An 18,102-nucleotide genomic window follows, 5' to 3' on the forward strand; every position below is an offset into this window, starting at 1 on the left:
ACAACCGCGCATGCGCTGATCGGTGGGCGGGACCTGCTGGCAAGGCACGACGGCCAATGCGGTATCAGAGTTCCCTGTGAGTGACGGGGGAATGCGCCAGGTACCGACTTATCAGGAGAAAGGCGGTGCCTGCGGTTGAGCTACACCCGTAGTGTCGTCAGCGAGCCCCGGGAACAATCCGCCCGGGCGGGGTGGGCGGGCTTTCATCTGGATTGACGGCCGGGGGAACCATTCCGAGTGCAAGAAGCGGGAGAATGACACCGGAAGGAGCCAATCTGCTGGCGCTACTGCTGCGGAGGGTGGGCCAGACGGGTCGCTGAGCTGCTGGTGTTGGCTGCAGGTGGGTGCGCGCTGTTCGGAGGGAGCGTGAAGGCGGGGGACTGACTCTTCGCCGGTTGCGGAGAGGCGGCAGCGCTGGAGACCGCCACATCCCGTGGCCGGGCCCCGCAGTCGCGCTGTGAGAGGAGGGGAAGCGCCTTTGCACCATCCTGCCTGTCCTGCCAGAATTAGTCCTCCCTTAGAATGAAGGGAGCCGCTGCAGGGCGCATGCGCGGCGTCTTGGGCATGCTCAGTAGCGGCGCTGACGCCGCCGCCCTTCCTGCGGCGGGCGGGGCGAGGGGCAGGGGCGGTGGGGGCAGCGGCCCTCACTGGGGGCTGCAGGGGCGGGCCGAGACCGGCACCGGCGGGGACCGGCGCGGCAGCGGGCTGATGGGGGTGGCGGGTAACCCCGGCCATGGCAAAATGAACGTAATTTCCTTATAACTTCTGGCTGCCCCCGGCTTTGTGCGAGACAGGGCCGCGTTTATGCCGCTGGGGATAGCGGCACCGTTACCGGTTAACGGCAGATGGTTCCCCCGGTGTCTTTGGCCCCATCGCTGCCATTAGCACATGGATATGCGCCTGAAGAACCGTCCCGGCTCCTGGTCGAGGTGACACGTGCCGGGAGCTGTAGCAGCGGGGGTGGCCTCTCCCCTGTGCCTTCCCTGGGCTTGGTGCTTTGTATTGACTAGAAAAGAGGAGACAGTTGTTCACACAGCAGATGCAAAGTACTGCATCACCCGGGTTTGATTCCGGCTTGTAAAGACTATGTCCAAACAAAAGCCTTTCATACCCTGTGCCCTTTGTTCTGCTAAGAACCGTAATGGTTGTCAGAACTGGATTCCCGTGTGCCCTCAATTACAGGCCATCTGTAAATCATCAAAAGGTAATAATTTTGTTTACCCTTTGGTTTTGAAGTTGGGCCATGGCTAAAAATTTAGGGTCTTTGAAAATTTATGACCCTCCTTTCTGTTGCTTACCTTTAGAAATATTTATGTGTTTAACTGTTCTATATTGACCATGCACAAATGATGCAAAAATATTGAAAATTACATTATTTCAGGTATTTCTTAGAATCTTTGTTGTTGTTACCATTCCCAGCTTCCTGTTAATGTGAAAAAGTGCTGTTTCTACACAGGCCAGAACAACAGCTGGCTTTGTGTAAAGTCCCAGTTATACCTGAGTATAGGTTGGTCTTTACAAAATATTTTAAACACAGAAGTAACATTTAGGGGAAAAAAATGTTTTGGCTAGGAATCAGTAGTGTAGCTTACTTATTTTTAAATAAGATTACCATTTTTCTTCATTACTTAGTCAAGCAAAGAATGTCATATATACTCATTTATGTATTATCCAAAGACAGAGACAAAATTGACTGACAGCAGAGGATTTTGCACAGTCAAGAAAAACCCCAGGAAAATGCTATTCACCAATATCAAATTGTAGCTGAGACTTACATTTCAAACACTGTATTCTGCACACTTTGAAGAGGAAATTGTGGCCATATCTATATTTAGTTACTGAGATGTGAAAGTACTAATGGAATGTGGATCTTGCCTGGTTCAAAAAAAACCTCTCAGGTTTGGTTAATAGATTGGACTTGTCCATGTTTCTACTTAGCAATGTAAACATGTAGCAGTTTTTTCACTAGTAGATTTATTTTTTTAAAAAAAATAAGTATCATGCATAAGTGCAAACTGTGGTTCAAGATGCAGTGTATAATATCTAATATAATTATGAATATATTCAATATAAGCCCACATTTTTATTATAAGTAAAACATGCTATGATAATAAGCTATGCTAAATTATTCTATAAGTATGCTCAATATTGCATGTGTGTTTTGAAAGAAACACAATCACATACAGAAGTGATGACCACAGAACCCAATAAAAGCAGTAATTCCCTCTTACAGAATTTGCAGTTATTATTTTTGCCAGAATTACAAGTACAGCATGGCATGTTAATTCCAATTTTTTTTCTGAAAATGAAAATTACAGTTCTTGAACTTTTTTAGCTAAGAAAATAATTTCCAAAGGAACTTGATGAATTCAAGAAATTTAACTTTAGGATAAAATCCAGTCAGTTTGAGTTCTACGTGATTATTTTCTTTGTGGATTCATGTGTTTGTGAGAGGCTATGCAATTAAAGATCACTGCTTGAAGAGAGGGAATCTTCCACTTCTGGAATGCCTCCAGGAATCAATGCAATTTCACTGCTTCCTAGTGGTACCATGCTGGGTTTTTTCCATGCTGGTTTTTTTCAATCACTTCTAAAGAACCCAAACCTTTAAAGTCTCTGTGTCACCTTTTTTTCTTCGAATACATGTCTCAACATTTATTATTGATAAATGCCACTTTTGTGGATTAAATGTCTCAGAATGTCACATGCATTTTTTCTGATTGTCTAAAAATGTTTGACTGAATATTAATTTTCTTTGAAGTTGGTTATTTATGAAAAAGTTGTGAGACACAGTTGCATTGAAATTTCCAGACAGGAACCTGAAATTCTGTTACCGTCTGTTTCCAATCTTGGACAGTCAATGACAATCAAAACAACAATGCAATATAAAAGTACAGAACTTTGTAATTAGTATTTAGAATTTAATTACATTTCAATCCACTCTTGTATTTTTAGTCAGCAATTAGAAGTGTCACCAAATCCTTTAGATACAGGTTCCACTCATATTCAACTCACTGATTATTATATCAGGTGCTGTTAAATTAGATATGTAGTGGGGTCTTTAAAAATTGTTAACAAATTACTAATTTCTCCCCTCTTGCATAGATAAGGTGTGAAAATAGCAAATCATCTTGAGTATATACTAGACTTAGTAATATAACACTTATTTTTAATATTTGATTTTAAAATGCTGACCTTGACCTTTTCAGAACTTACATTAACTGTACAGTTAAATTTTGTATGAAAAAAAAAAATCTAACACTTCTCTAGAGAAATGTATATAATTTCTTCATCTTCAGTGGAATTCTTTCTTCCTAGGTACATAAAGTATGCTGTAAAATACCAGCATTTAAGATTTCTCTTTTTAAAAATCCTGCTATCTAGTAAGATATACTATCCAAGCTAGGAGAAGGCTAAGTGGCAAAGGTAATGTTCTCTTGAAGAACAATTTATTTCTCATAAGATACCTGCTAAGAAGTATTAAGAATGAATATTCTTTTTTTTAATTGGTGAGAGAGTGCTGTAGCACAGCTATATTGTGCTTTGAGATAAAGCAGATTGTTTTACATTTGTTTGTAAAGTACCAAATAAACGCAGAATTTAGATTGTTTTTGCCAGTTGCATTGGTAGAGAAGAGAACATCTACACGCAGAATGTTATTTGTAGTGTTTGAATGTGCAATGCCTCATGTAAGATTGGTGTCCATCATGCTGGGAACGGTCTCAGGCTTCAGTCCTTCAGTCCTGTTACAAAGGTTCCGTCATGTTTATTGTCAGACAGGCATGGCCTAATGTGTTTTTTCTGACAAAATGCTAACTTACGTATACACAATACTTATGTATGCTCAGTACTTTCACAAAACAACATTCCCTAGGCTATTACAAAGTCACATATATTTGTATATATGTTTTTATTTTACTATTATAAAGTGATCAAAATAAGTCTTCTGTACCCTGTGTCCTCATCTGGGTGTTCATGCTCCATTCTTATTACACAGGCCCTTGCCCTCCCTTGTTTAATAAATTTTCCTCTGTTATTCACTTAGAATTAATTGCACATCTTACACCATTCTAAACTTTGTTAGCACATTTAAACTTCTGTAACCATTTTATCTGTCAGTCGCAGAATCTAAGGCTGTTTTGACTGTTGGTTTAGCAAAGTCTTTTCAGCAAAGGTGTTTATGAATATATGTACTTTATATGAGTATGTTCTGATTGATACTCTAGTGAGAACTACAGTAGACCCTGCAGAAACAAAAGTTCATCTCTGCTCAGAGTTCACTCTGCAGTTGTGTTTGCTTTGCTATTTCAAATCTCTGGTGGAATGTATGTGAATGCCATTTCTAGGAGGCATATTGCAGTGGTTATGATTTTAGTGTATGCCTGTTGAGATATTCTGAAAGTGGCTATCCTGGATGTTTCTGGTCTCCTATATAAGTTTAAGAGTATGCTGTATTTACAATATCTTAGTGTAATATTCAACAAATACCCAGGTTATGAAATTGATACACAAAAGGGCAGCTGGACTTTCTGAAGGGTAAGGATAAGTAAATAAATTACACATTTCAACTTCTTCCGCATACAGAATTATATCTAAGAAGGATTGTTGATGATGCCAACTAAAAGAAAATCTTTATAAATATGTCTTATAAGTTAGTTAAGTATAAGATAGTTATCTTTGACAAGGGAACATTAGCATTGATGAGGTAAAAGAATTCCTCTAGAAATTCAGTGAGTGTTTTGGCAGCTGTTTGCTTGATATACAAGTATTAAAATCAGTTAAATGTTTTCTTGTAGCATTTTTACCAATAGATTAGATACTACTAGTAGGAATGTGTGTATATCTCATATTTTGACTATGGGCTTATCAGACTTCTTGGTGTGGTTATCTGGCATCTGGGACAACAAGCTTATTGTGCTGTTCCATCCCTTATCATCTTGGGAAAAGGACAGTATTAAAACAGAGGGTATTGTGAACAGCAGAACTAATGAGGTCTGGGTCCTTATTAGTAGACTTTGTGACAGACCATAAGAATGCTCCTACCCTCAGAGCTGGTGGTCCCTTAGTTCATCACTCTAATGACCAAAATTAGCTTACCATCCCCAACCTGCTCCTGTTCAACTGCTAGCTGGTTTGTGGCCATACATAGGCTGGCCATTTCTTGACACTTAACTATCAGATGTGCAGAATGCCTTGCCCCTCAACTGGAGATCTGTACAGATAGCTTTCAGAGGTATGTATGTCCCCAGACATGTATCATGTGGGGTTGACCTTAATAACTTTGAAGTCTATATCAAATTTCACTGTAATGGCCAATGAGCCATTTGTTTGATGTGACTTTCAAGCAGAAAAACAGGGCAAATATATTAACTTTAAGGGGGGTTGGTTTTGGAGGGTTTTTTTTAAGAAAAACAGGCTAATAGCTAACCAGGCATTTGTCAGTGTAAGATGTGCAAACATTCAGTATGTGAGCAGAGGAGTTTTGTCAAGTGGTAGGGTAACTTGAATTTGATCACATCAGAGAACACGTTTGATCTCACTGCAGGCAATCCCCAGTCACATACCCCAGTACTCAGGGTCTGATATGTCATGTTACAGGAGATGCTGGAAGGCTGGTTGTGTGACAAATGCCCAGTGGGTCAGATGATGGAAGAGGGCTCAAGTATATAGCCTTTGTCTGCCATGATAAAAACCCATATGGCACTCAGCCGTATGTTAAGAAACAAAAGTAGGAGATCCCAACTCTGATGAACCATCTACTGGAGTTTGGTTCTTGGTAATCCACATAAAGACAGACTTTGTAATTTGTACCCTGTGGGAGTAAATGGAGCAAATACAAGGAGGCTCGTTGCCCAGCTTTCCTGAACTCCAGACCTACGCAACGTATGTCTGCATCTCCTATGTTTTCTACCCTTTTGTCAGGAACTTGATCAAATATTTATAACTGTTGATTAATTCATATGGCTTTGTGGAAGAAAGCATGAAATAATTATGAATGCTAGTTGGCCTTGTTTAACATAACAAGTTTTAGCTGAATTGTTAAGATATTTTGGAGGGCTCTAAAATCATCAACAAATCCAGTAAAGCGGTAAATTAGTAACCAAAATTATCAAATAAAGCAGGAATTGGCTACAAGGGAGATAAGAATTGAGTTTTTTAATATTTATTTTTTTAATGGAGTAGAGAGGAGGGTGAATTAGGCTAAGCCATAGCATGGTATTCATTAGTATTTTCCTTAATGATGGACAAAAATAAAAAATAAGGAGACACTGCTGTTACAGATTAGGATTAGGATGCACTGGGTGACTGCATATTGGAGTAGTGAGACACTGATGGGCTCTTAACCATGACGTTGTACAACAAATCTGATATCAGTGAAAGAAATATGAGATCAGACTGGAGTGGATGAAGAGAAAACTGCAAAAAATAATAAGGAAAACAAAAATTCAGTTTTATAAATGGACCTTGGAACATTTGCAAATTGTTCATTCTAATAAAAGTTGAGAGAAGATATCAACACTCTTGATAATTATAAGAGTGAATGAATATATAAAGGAAAATTAAGTCAAATGACAATTTTGACAGAAGAACAAATATATGTAAGCATTAATTAATTGATTGTGTAATTAAAAGAAGGTTTGCAGTCTTGGCACCAATGTATTGGGATAGTCTTTCTGTAGAAATAGTGGTGGTAAAAGAAAACTTTCTGAAACATAGATTGCTTTTATGAAAGTGATTATACGATATCTTTGCCTAAAATAGCGGAGATGGACTTGATGACATTAGATGTTTCCATGTTCATTATACAAAGACGAATATTACTGAAATTGGTAATTTCACCTAGAGAAAGCAAGTTGTGGGTCGGAGCTTGCTATAGAAATTACATGTGAAAGGAGAAAGACGTCTGCTATCTATTATCAAGTCCAGAATTTTGTGAAAAGGTTTACATTTCCTTTAGAAGTATTACTTTACGTGATGCCAGATAAACCTTGAAATTTACTTACTTTTTTTTTTAAGTTTCATTCAAATGTGGGAAACTAATTTTACTGAAACAACTCTGCTTTTGAAGATTCAGTCTTTTGAGGAACAGGCTTCTAAGTTCATAAGAAAAGGGTATTCTAGGGAATTCTTACATACTGAAGAGCTTTATGATTTATGGAAGTTTATGAGGCCATACATTGTCAGAATAAATGGTGGTCTTGTTCTGTATTTTCCTGGTTCCTCAGGCTTAGAATGGAAAGAGTGAATACGTGAGATTGTCTGGCCATGGGAAGTAGAAGATGCCTGCTCCAAGGGTGCCAGTGCTGGCAGCAAGATCAGTGGATCTCTTCTATTCCAGGAGACATGGAGGTCTATTTGTGGTTGGAGCTACCTGACTAGATAAAGTATAGATCAGTCTGATATTAAAGTACCTCCCATGAAGAAGACAGCCTGGTGGCTTAGTTTGCTCTGAATGTGTCATGTTATAAGATAAGCCTTTTCATGAAGTTAAAAACCAAAATCAATATTTTTCTGGTTTCTGGGTTTGGCTTGGAATTTTTTATCCCCTTCTTTGACAATTCAGGTGGGCCATTATCTGTTGCTAATTTTAATTGGAATTGTGGAAGCAAAATCCTGCAACAGAAAAATTTTGCAGTGTTTCCTTAAGCTTTAAAATAGGCAAGCTTGACTCAAATTTGCAGCAGGGGCAGTTTATGCATCTTTAGCAGTATAAATAGCTCTTTAAATAGGTGTAAATAAAATATACTCATGTTTAAAGTTTCTTTATGTTGGCAAAGTGGGGTAAAATATTTTTATTGTATAAAATAGTGAAGGCCAACTTACCATACAAACAATGCACTTCAGTATAGGGATTTTGACCAGAAAAACTTGGCTGCTGAAAGAGAGATTGCACTGTCTTAAACTTAAATTGGTTCTGAAGCCAGTTAATTTATGCCACAGTAAATGAATCTCATGGTGTGCAGCATAAGCTGTAAGCAAACATACAGCTTCCTATCAAGACTAGAGGTACAAGACAAAATTAGTATCAATTGACTAAACACTCAGAGTTGCAGTCACCAAACCGCCTCTAAATGACGCTATTTGGTAAGCCCTAGCAATCCTGTGACTAGGCCAGGCTGTCGGTGTTTGTATTCTGATATTTTGGTCTGGAGTGCCTAATGGGAATCCACTTAAAAAGTAGTCTAGTAGCTCTATCTCCCTTCCACTGTAACCTATAGAAAGACCATTGGTCTGTGCTGAGTTTGGGGGTTTGTAGTATACAGATGAGCCTTTTGGAATCTAAAAACAGGTAACAAAGTTTTCCTTTTCCATCTCCATTTTACATAAAATTATAAGAGTTTGGGGGTTTTTTGGAGGGTAAGCCTAGGGATAGTCTTTCTCTTAAATGACCATTAAAAATTTTAATACACTCCCTTGGTGTGCTTCCTGTGGACTTTATTGAAAGAATTCCTACAGGTGGGTACTATTTGTAGAGTTGTTTTTTGATATATGTCAGATATTTTACTTTTCACAGTATGCCATGTGTATATATTTTGCAAAGTAGAAATACTATTATCAAATTAAATTCAGTGTAAAAGTCACTTATAACACAAATTTATAACCGTGCATAGGATTTACAAACCAAATTCAATGCTGGGGATTTTTTTGTTTGGTTTATGGTATATTGATGATTTTTTTAAAGAGTAAGACTGTACAATCAATTCCTTATTTTTCCATTTCACTTTCAGGATAGATTGAAGAAACCATGGCCAATCAACGGGATTACATTAGCAGACCTATTTGCAACGGAATTTCTGTTCCTGAAAATAAGATCAATTCCTTAGTGGCTGAAGGTCATGGACAACAAATTCTAAAAGTACTACAAAAGTTCAGAGAACAAAATATATTTTTTGACTTTAAAATTCTTGTGAAAGATGAAATAATTCCTTGTCATCGTTGTGTACTGGCAGCATGCAGTGATTTTTTCAGGTAAACCTAATTTTGGCATGAGTTTGCAGGAAATGGATTGTAAGTTCTCTGGGAGGGAGAGAAGAAGGAATATAATTACAAAAATTAAAAAATAAATCATCACAACTTACAGAGTTTTGAGCAAAGCATTCAAACATCATATTAAGGATAGCAAAAAAAAAAAAGAACCCAAACAAAACTACAGTGTTAGATGCCTAACCATACCCCAAATACATGTTTGTATTTCCAAAGCTACATGAGGACTCTGAATTTGAGATTCAGACAGCAGTCTATACTCTGAAATACAAATGTCAAGCCATAAGTGCATGGTTCTGCTGCTAGGTAGACTTGACACAAGTTGTGTATCTTTAAGATTTACTTGTTGCTTGTATCTGTACTTGAAGGTCTGCAAGGGTATTGTTTGACTTTGTATGCCACAGTCTATGTACTCTGACACAATTATATTGTGAAAAAAACCCAGGTTGATTACAAATATATCTTGCATTGAGCACTGTGGATAAATTGTACATGCCTTTGGAATGGGGCTGGGTTTTGTTTGTCCAAGATGAGTGGTCAGTACAGTAGAGTTTGTCTTCAGAGGTATTTAAACAGGTATCTTACATTTTTTTCTAAACTACAGATTTCTGCCTTTTAGCATGAAATGGATCTATGATCTTCCTTCTGGTGCTTAAAGCTATGCATTCCTAAGGGACAGACAGATCATTCAAATACAGGGTATTTATGAAGAACCTTGCTAACCTTTTTATTAGTAAGGCTCAAACCTGCAATTCCACACTGTTTCCAGTCTATTTCCAAATACACTCTTTACTAAAACATAAAAGCTAAGATGCTCTAACAATGGAATGAGTTAATGACCTTGATTCAGTAGCCCATACATAGATGACAAGTGTTATTTCCAAACGTCCTGGAGCATCCCATGGTCCGTGGGAGTGTGCCATATACAACAGAGGCTATATGCTAGACATGTTCTTAGGACTACTGAAAAAGAAGAAATGCAGATGAAATAAACTATTTCTCCACTCTAGCAGCAGATTTGTTTTTTCTCTGACACACAGAACTACCTGCATTTCAAGTGTTTACTGCTTGACAGCACAGAGATGCTCTGGTGGAAAGGAATATTAGGATGAAATAGCTTCTAGTGGTAATTTTTAGAACTAAACTTAAGCACATGGTAGCATGCATGTCCTTTTCACTACCTACAGGCTCTTCAGGTTAAAATTGGCCAGGAGAGACCTCTCTCTGTGTGTAACAATTGATACCAGCAGCCATCAAATTCGTAAGTTTTCCTGGAATGCAAGGCCCGTTTATTACCTTCAAGGGAATAAAAAGTACCTAGATCCACTAGATAAATTTTAAAATGAAACACCTTTTGTATTCATTAGCCTTTGGACTTCCCTTAGTTTTGGTTTCATTGTGTAAACCCAAAATTCAGCAACATTTTGCTCACTACTTGTTAGCTTTCAGAATCAAAGCCTTTCCCTAGATTACTCTCCTTCTACTAGTATTGTTTAGTTACTATTTTACTCTGTAATTAGAGAATTGTATCATAGCTCTTGGGTTAATGAGGAAAGGATTCTAAGGATCATCATTTAGTATCTAAAAAGGTCTTTGGGAGATAAGTGTCTTTATGTTCTTGTTCAGGAGATCAGACAAGTTCCTGCTTTACCTGATGTTCACTTCTCAAGGAGTATGCTATACACAGTGATTTTTTTTTTTCTTTCTCTTTGGCTTCATAAAAGTATGGGATTTTAAAAATCACATACTATACAGATACCAGTTGTATAACTGAACTATGATATAATACTCTTTTCTTTAATAGGAACTATCTATGATATATTAATAATCTAGGTTATATACTTAGTATTTGATGATTTATCTAAATCTCCACAGTCATCTTTTGTCAAATTCAGAAGCTGTTGCTTTCACAGCCTGATGCTTAGGCTCTGGGAGGGTAGGACAAGTGATATTGCAGCACTATTCTGTTGCCAACGCTTACTGGCTTGAAAAACTTCAATTATTTTATCTGCCATGTTAGACTATGTGAAATAGTTAAATGTTATTACATATTTAGTAATAAAGTAGTTAAAATTGTAATAAAATTTGCACAAATCTACTGATCAATAGTTTGTTCCACGATTTCAGCTTTCGTCTTTGTATCCAGTCACAGTCTACTTTCTGCACAAGTTTCATTGTGTCATGCAATCCTGTGTCAAAACCTAAATTTTTTCTGATGTCTGCCTGAACCCATACATCTATCTGTCAACTCTAAAGCAAGAATTAAGCTTCCTCATGTTTTTTTCTCCTCTGTCACCCCTCACCTACTTTTATTACTTTGGAATGCACCCATCATCCATCCTGATGTTTGCTCAGCCTGCAATTTGGAAGGCCTTTTTTCACTTTAATTTTCAGTGCATGACCTAAATCATGGGGCTTTTTTACTATATATTTTTTAAATCAGCCTTTCTTTCTCAGGCTGTTGAAACTGATGCTGCCCCCAACAGTTTCACATTTTCTCTCACATTGAGAGCTGCAGATTTCATTGCTCACTGTGAAAATCCATACAAAACACATGGGCTGCTATAATTTTTATGAGCCATCACTTTGAATATGTTCTTATCACCACTCCTTTTTTCTTCAACCATATCAAGCAAATGTATCGTTCTTCCTTAAGAGAACCTCCACATTTTAGACCTATACAGCCTGCCCACCTCAATATACACCCCTGCTTGTCTCCTTCCTCTCACATCAGTGTTCCCTGCTGTTTGCTAGATCTTTAATTTGTGTGTATATCTTCTATATTTTATTCACAGAGCCATGTTTGAAGTTAATATGAAAGAACGAGATGATGGCAATGTTACTATTAGTAATCTATCACCCAAGGCAGTGAAAGCTTTTCTTGATTACGCTTACACAGGAAAAACAGAGATAACAAATGATAATGTGGAAATGCTCTTCCAGCTGTCGTCATTTCTTCAAGTTTCACTCCTTTCCAAAGCTTGCAGTGACTTTCTAATAAAAAGTATTGATCTTGTGAATTGCTTACAGTTGCTCTCTCTATCAGAAAGTTATGGTTCTGTTCGCTTATTTGATCATGCACTAGATTTTGTACAGCACCACTTTTCCTTGCTGCTCAGATCAAGTGATTTTTTGGAGATTAACTTTGAGATATTACAAAAATGTCTCGAGGCTGACGAACTAAATGTCCCTGAGGAAGAATCGGTGTTGAAAGCTGTTCTTCAGTGGACGAAACACAACTTAGAAACACGACAGAAATATCTGCCTAATTTGATTAAAAAAGTGAGACTACACCAGTTACCTGAAAAGACTTTGCAGGACTTTCTACATTCTGAAGAACACTTACTTAAGAGTGCTAATTGCTCGGTAATAATCAATGATGCAGTTAAAAGTGTGCAAAACTTTAGTGGACTGTTTCCAGATGCACGTCCTTCAACAACAGAAAAATACATATTTGTTCATAAAACCGATGAAGATGGAGAAAACAGACATACATTCTGCTACAACATCAAAACAGATAAATGGAAAGAACTACCACATACGCACATGATTGATCTTCCAGGGTCAAGTTTATCTAGCTATGGAGAAAAAATATTTATAACTGGAGGATGCAAAGGGAATTGTTATAGGACTGTCAGGCTTCATATTGCTGAACCATTTCATGATGCCACTGACCAAACCTGGTGCTACTGTCCAGTCAGCAATGAATTCTCCATAGTGTCAGCTATGAAAAAACCAAGGACAATGCACACATCTGTTGTAACCTTAAATCAGCTGTTTGTAATAGGTGGAAAGACCAGAGGAGCTCAAGAAACCCGGAGTCTTTTGGATGTAGAATCTTATAATCCTCTTTCCAAAGATTGGAAATCTGTAAGCCAATTACCAAGAGGTATCTACTATCCAGAAGCAAGTGCATGTCAGAATATAATTTATGTCCTTGGCTCAGAAGTAGAGATTACTGATGCCTTTAATCCATCTCTTGACTGTTTCTTTAAGTATAATGCTATGACTGATCAGTGGTCTGAGCTTGTAGCAGAATTTGGGCAGTTTTTCCATGCAACTCTAATCAAAGCCGTTCCAGTGAACTGTACATTGTACATATGTGATCTCTCCACCTACAAGGTCTACAGCTTTTGCCCAGAAACCTGTGTTTGGAAAGGGGAGGGATCTTTTGAATGCGCTGGCTTTAATGCAGGGGCAGTTGGGACAGAAGACAAAATTTATATATTAGGTGGTGATTATGCTCCAGAAGAAATCACAGATGAAGTTCAAGTCTACCATAGTAGTAGGTCTGAGTGGGAAGAAGTTTCACCAATGCCAAGAGCCTTAACTGAGTTTTACTGTCAGGTCATTCAGTTTAATAAATATAGGGACCCCTGGTCATCTGTACTGACAATTTGCTCTGGAGAATTTTGAAACTCCTGAGTCAAAAGAATCTATTTAAATGCACAAGTTTTAGAAGAGATTTTTAGGTATTAACTTACAGATGGAAAAATATGTACTGTTTTGTTTAAATCCTCAGTTTAAATTGTATGCTATAGAATTGCTTTTGGAAGAGTCCATTGTCATTCATTCTAGTCATTATATAGAAAGTATTACTTAATTTTATATGCAAGCCTTCTCTGTAATTATCTGAATAATTTGCAAAATGATATTACTTTTCAAAAAAGCATAGTCATGAGGAATTCATTGTGTAATATGTGCCATTATTTCTGTAATATTCACAGTTGTCCCAGTAGACTAATTGATGAGTGAGAAAACTGACTGTGATACTGTTTTCCCTATGTAACTGAAGTTTAAAAGAGATCTATATTAGTGTTATTTAGGTTTTTTATATTCATAAACCTGTAAGAGGAATTCATTGACAGCTTTATCTTATTAGAATGACCTTAGCAAGGGCAAGAGCCAAAGTGACCTTCACAGCATTAAAACCAGGTAACTAACTTGAAGAGACTGATAATTCATATCATCTTACTTCAGCTCTTCAGTTTTACCAGTTTTTCTCCATCCTTGTGCCTTAGTAGTAGTTGTACTTTCTGTTTTCATCCCATTAACTGTGGTAAGATAAACTTTGATAACATATTGCAGAGTGAGCAAGATTTCTACAGGATGGATGATTCATGTGGTATCTTTGCTTCAATCATGCTGTTAACTAAAGAAAAAACACTTCAGGATGTTTTCTAACAGAAGTCTTCCATCTCTGAAGTCTCCAGTGCTACCTACTAAGCAGCCACTAGTCTGCTTAGAGCAGCAAGCTGTAAAATTTTAGTTGTTGCTTTGGTTAACTATGGGAAAAGTTCGTATCTTGTCATACATCAAGTACAAAGTTACAAAAATAAATCCCTATATTTAAAGTAAAAGTAAATACTATTTCTGAGGTGAAAGAATTAATTTTTTTTAACTTCTATAGTGGTTTAAATTAATTAAAACACTTTATCTTGTACATCATGGTAATTTTAGCTGTTAAAATATTACATAGTAAACACTACACAATATACTGCTTGATAAACTTTCAGTAGTCATCTATTATAATGTTAACATAATGGAATTTTAGTATTAATATTAGTCTAGGCATACAGTGTGAATTACATTCGATCTCATGCATACAAAGTGGGACCTGTGTCTGACAGAAGGACACTGAATTTAGCTAGGTTTCATAAATCATTTGTAATTCTCCACAGCCTGAGAATTTTCTTTCTTACCGGTTATTTGCATAAGATATTGAGAGCCTTTAATGTTCCGTATAAGTATCTTTTAAGTGGTAAGGCTGTCTTATGCCAGACAGAATGGTTCTAAACATCTAAGCACATCTTTTCCAAACAGTTTAAAAATGAACAAAATTTAGTGAGGCATCTGAAACATCTTTTCTATGGCTTGAGACAACCGCAGTAAGTTCATTATCACATCACTACTGCGTGTACTTTTTGCAAAACTCAAGCTCAGTATTAATGCTTAAAGCTTAATATTGCCTAGCAACACACTTCTGTTTTAAACAGTAAACAATGGAATGTTCCAACTCTGTGATTGACTCTATAATTTGTTACCTTTATACATTTAGATAAGATTCATCATAAATATTTTCATAAGAATGTAAATGAAAATTACACACATTTGGAGAACGTACTAATGGAGTGGAACCCTCCCACTCAATAATTTATTTGTATTAAGATGCGTGTCAGTTCTGTAGAATTAAATAGCTTGTTACAGTATTTCAGGCAACTTCCACATTTATTTTGCTCTTTTCATAGTGAGTCTCCAAATCATATTATAACTACACTTAGCTCGGTAACCTTTACAATCACCATACTGAAATACAAGCAGTTTTATACTGGAACACAACTACTTTTTGTTAGTGCAACCTAAATGTATTGAGTAGTTTAGGAGAGATGGAAAATACTATTCCCACTTATTGAAACAGTGGGAAAAAAATAGACATATAGGAGAACAGTAGTTTTAGCATTAATAAATTACTCGAGGTAGCATAGAGACTTCATTAACCATTAATTATTGCAACTTGTCACTTCATTGGAATACAAGACCCAATTCTTTGCTTGTGTTTTTGTCTTGTTTTTATACCTGAGTAATGTAAGTATGCAATTTATGCAATGAGAACAGTAACATATTATGCCCATAGTACATGGGTATAAATAGCTATGCAAATTGGAAGAGACTAGAGAACTGCGAGGTTTTTTAAATTGCCACTGTCATGACCAAATTGCTGGGTCACATAAACAGCAAGTCAGTCAGTAATTCAGGTGATGCTCTTTCCTCTAAGTTTTTCCTTACAGCAATTTTTTTTTGGCAGTCTTCCATCCAGCTATTTGCTGTATGTATAAGGCTTTGGCATATGACATCAGACAGCACAATGACGTATGTGGTAAATTACTCAGTATATATAGTAAAAACTGAATGAAGCTTAACTGGAAAACGGACATGTCTCTCTACTATTCTATGCTACATTTGCACAGGAACTAATGTCAGTTCCCAGTTTGACAAATCATTCATGGATTTCAAATGGAGTTGAGCTCTCTTACTCAGCGGTCAGGAAATAATGTCATAGTGTCAGTTACTTTATACCATTGCTTACAGAAAAGTTACTGTAAAATAGTACTAATTTTCTTCAGTTATGTAGGTAAGCCTGTATTACAACTCTCACAGAGGAAAAAAGGTCATCTGCCAGAATTCTGCATACAGACAGTTAAATCTGATAGCAGAATTGAGTGCAGAAGCAGCAGCTGTGTTAGAAAGTCATGGTTAAAACCAAGGGTTTATGATAGAAACTATGATGTTGCAAATCCTGTGATTAATTGCTAATGATGTAAGAAATCTCAGCAAAGTCAACTACACTACTCAGAAGAATATGGATTACTTGCATGAGTAACTGCTGTAGGTTTGGATCAATTAGATTTTTCAGTCTACGCAGCTGTTATGCAATTTAAAAAAAGTAACAAAATTGGTGCAAAGCAAGCTTTTCTACATCTTTTCTCACTTTTCAAAGCTTACGATACTTTATGAAAAGGTACCTTCCTCTAAAAATAGTCGATGACTAGATTAATGATTAGCTATGTTCTCACTGAAATATAGTAAGAAGTTTAAAACACACAAATTGCATGTAAAGATATAATCTACTATTTGCACTTAAACGATGTAACCAAAACATTTCTAAGAGTATTCTATTACGTCACAGAACACATTATAAGCATGACCAGTATAATATACATGAAGATAATATATATTGTATGTGGGATTTTAATATCCAGTAATGATTATATTGGATAATCTTAATTTTTAAAGAATGCTATCAAAACATTATGGCACTTTGGTAATGTTATCAAACTGGTTTAGTTGTTATAATAAATATCAATTATTCAGGTGTTTATATTGATTATGTTTGCACAGACCTGATGATTACTATATTATTTATGTACTAATGAATTTATTTTCTATATTCTAAATACATTTGTAGTAAGTCAGTTTACTGCTGTTAAAAATTCATTATATTCACAAAATGGAGTAGATTTACTGGGTCAGATTTATTTCTGGTATTACTCCATGAAGCAAGCTGTATACCTCCTCGGATTAGTAGTACATAGTAGGTAAGGTACAGGCTATAGAACGTGCTGTCTGCAGTTTGTCATGTGGAGTCTAATTTTAGATGTTTGTTTGTAGGTGACCAACAGGAGGCAGCATAAGATCTGTTTTAATTAAACCAGACTGAAACCAGGGATACATTTGACAATATTTATCGCTGAACATTATGCTCAATTTACTTTTCCCCCTCCAACATCTAATAAAGCATAGAGATCAGTAACATTTTGCTGCTGCCTGGGCTCTGCTGATACGTGGAAAGTATGATACTACATGTTTGCCAAGATGTTCATTCTTTTGTGAAATAAAAGCACCGAGCAACTGACTCCTTTGCAGGTCTGATTTTTTTGAGTGAGTTTTAAAACGCAGAGAATCTACAATGTTTCTAATGAGGTTAGCTACTTTTTTCCCCCTTCTTTTTTCAACTGGAGAACATTTTGAATGTTACATGATAACCAAGAATGTAGTTAGCGTTCATGAAAACTGCAGCGAGAGGGTTTTTTTAATTAACCTTGGCTTTGTATTTGCATATCCTTTGTATATTAATTTGCTGCTCCCTAAATTTGATTTAGTCTGATGCAAAGTTGTAAGTTTACCATTGTAAAGTACTCATTTAAATGGGTATCTTTTTTTATTGGATCCACCTAGTTCAGACTGATATATAGGGTTTTTAACAGTTTAAGTATTGCAAATGATGAGGTATTTATTTTGCCTGAAATGGGCTTCAATACTACCTAGAAGTGACTTTCAATAAAAGGAGATATAAGCTACTTAGCCTAAAATTCGTATGCAAATGGTGCAGAAATGGCATTAATACAAGGTGAGGGAGCCCTGTGTTGTCTTGTATTCTTTCAGAACTTAAAATGCTGTGACATTCAAACCTCCGTATAGATAAAATGGAGTTACAGCAATAAAAATTAACTTTGCCCCACAGCTAGCAAAAGCCATTTGGATACATGTGCAAAGCATTCCAACAGCATTCATAATGTTAAAAGCTTATATTGAATAATGAAGGGATTCACAGACCAA

The 18,102-nt window shown here is 36.7% G+C and overlaps 1 protein-coding gene across 4 annotated transcripts; it reads left to right on the forward strand.

Moving 5' to 3' along the window:
- The first annotated feature begins 118 nt into the window (after positions 1-118).
- KBTBD3 (kelch repeat and BTB domain containing 3) lies at positions 119-17,398 on the forward strand. 4 transcript variants are annotated; one of them, XM_074816164.1, is made up of 4 exons: positions 119-340; positions 7,227-8,457; positions 8,730-8,970; positions 11,781-17,398. In XM_074816164.1, the coding sequence occupies exons 3-4, from the start codon at positions 8,747-8,749 to the stop codon at positions 13,399-13,401; spliced, it is 1,845 nt and encodes a 614-aa protein (XP_074672265.1). In that variant the 5' UTR covers positions 119-340; positions 7,227-8,457; positions 8,730-8,746; the 3' UTR covers positions 13,402-17,398. The 4 variants fall into 4 exon arrangements, with proteins under 4 accessions (XP_074672265.1, XP_074672263.1, XP_074672264.1 ...); XM_074816163.1 differs by lacking the exon at positions 119-340 and adding an exon at positions 655-1,204; XM_074816162.1 differs by lacking the exon at positions 7,227-8,457.
- Positions 17,399-18,102: the final 704 nt, after the last annotated feature.

Source organism: Strix aluco, chromosome 2 (assembly GCF_031877795.1).
Source record: "Strix aluco isolate bStrAlu1 chromosome 2, bStrAlu1.hap1, whole genome shotgun sequence".
Classification (NCBI taxonomy): domain Eukaryota; kingdom Metazoa; phylum Chordata; class Aves; order Strigiformes; family Strigidae; genus Strix; species Strix aluco.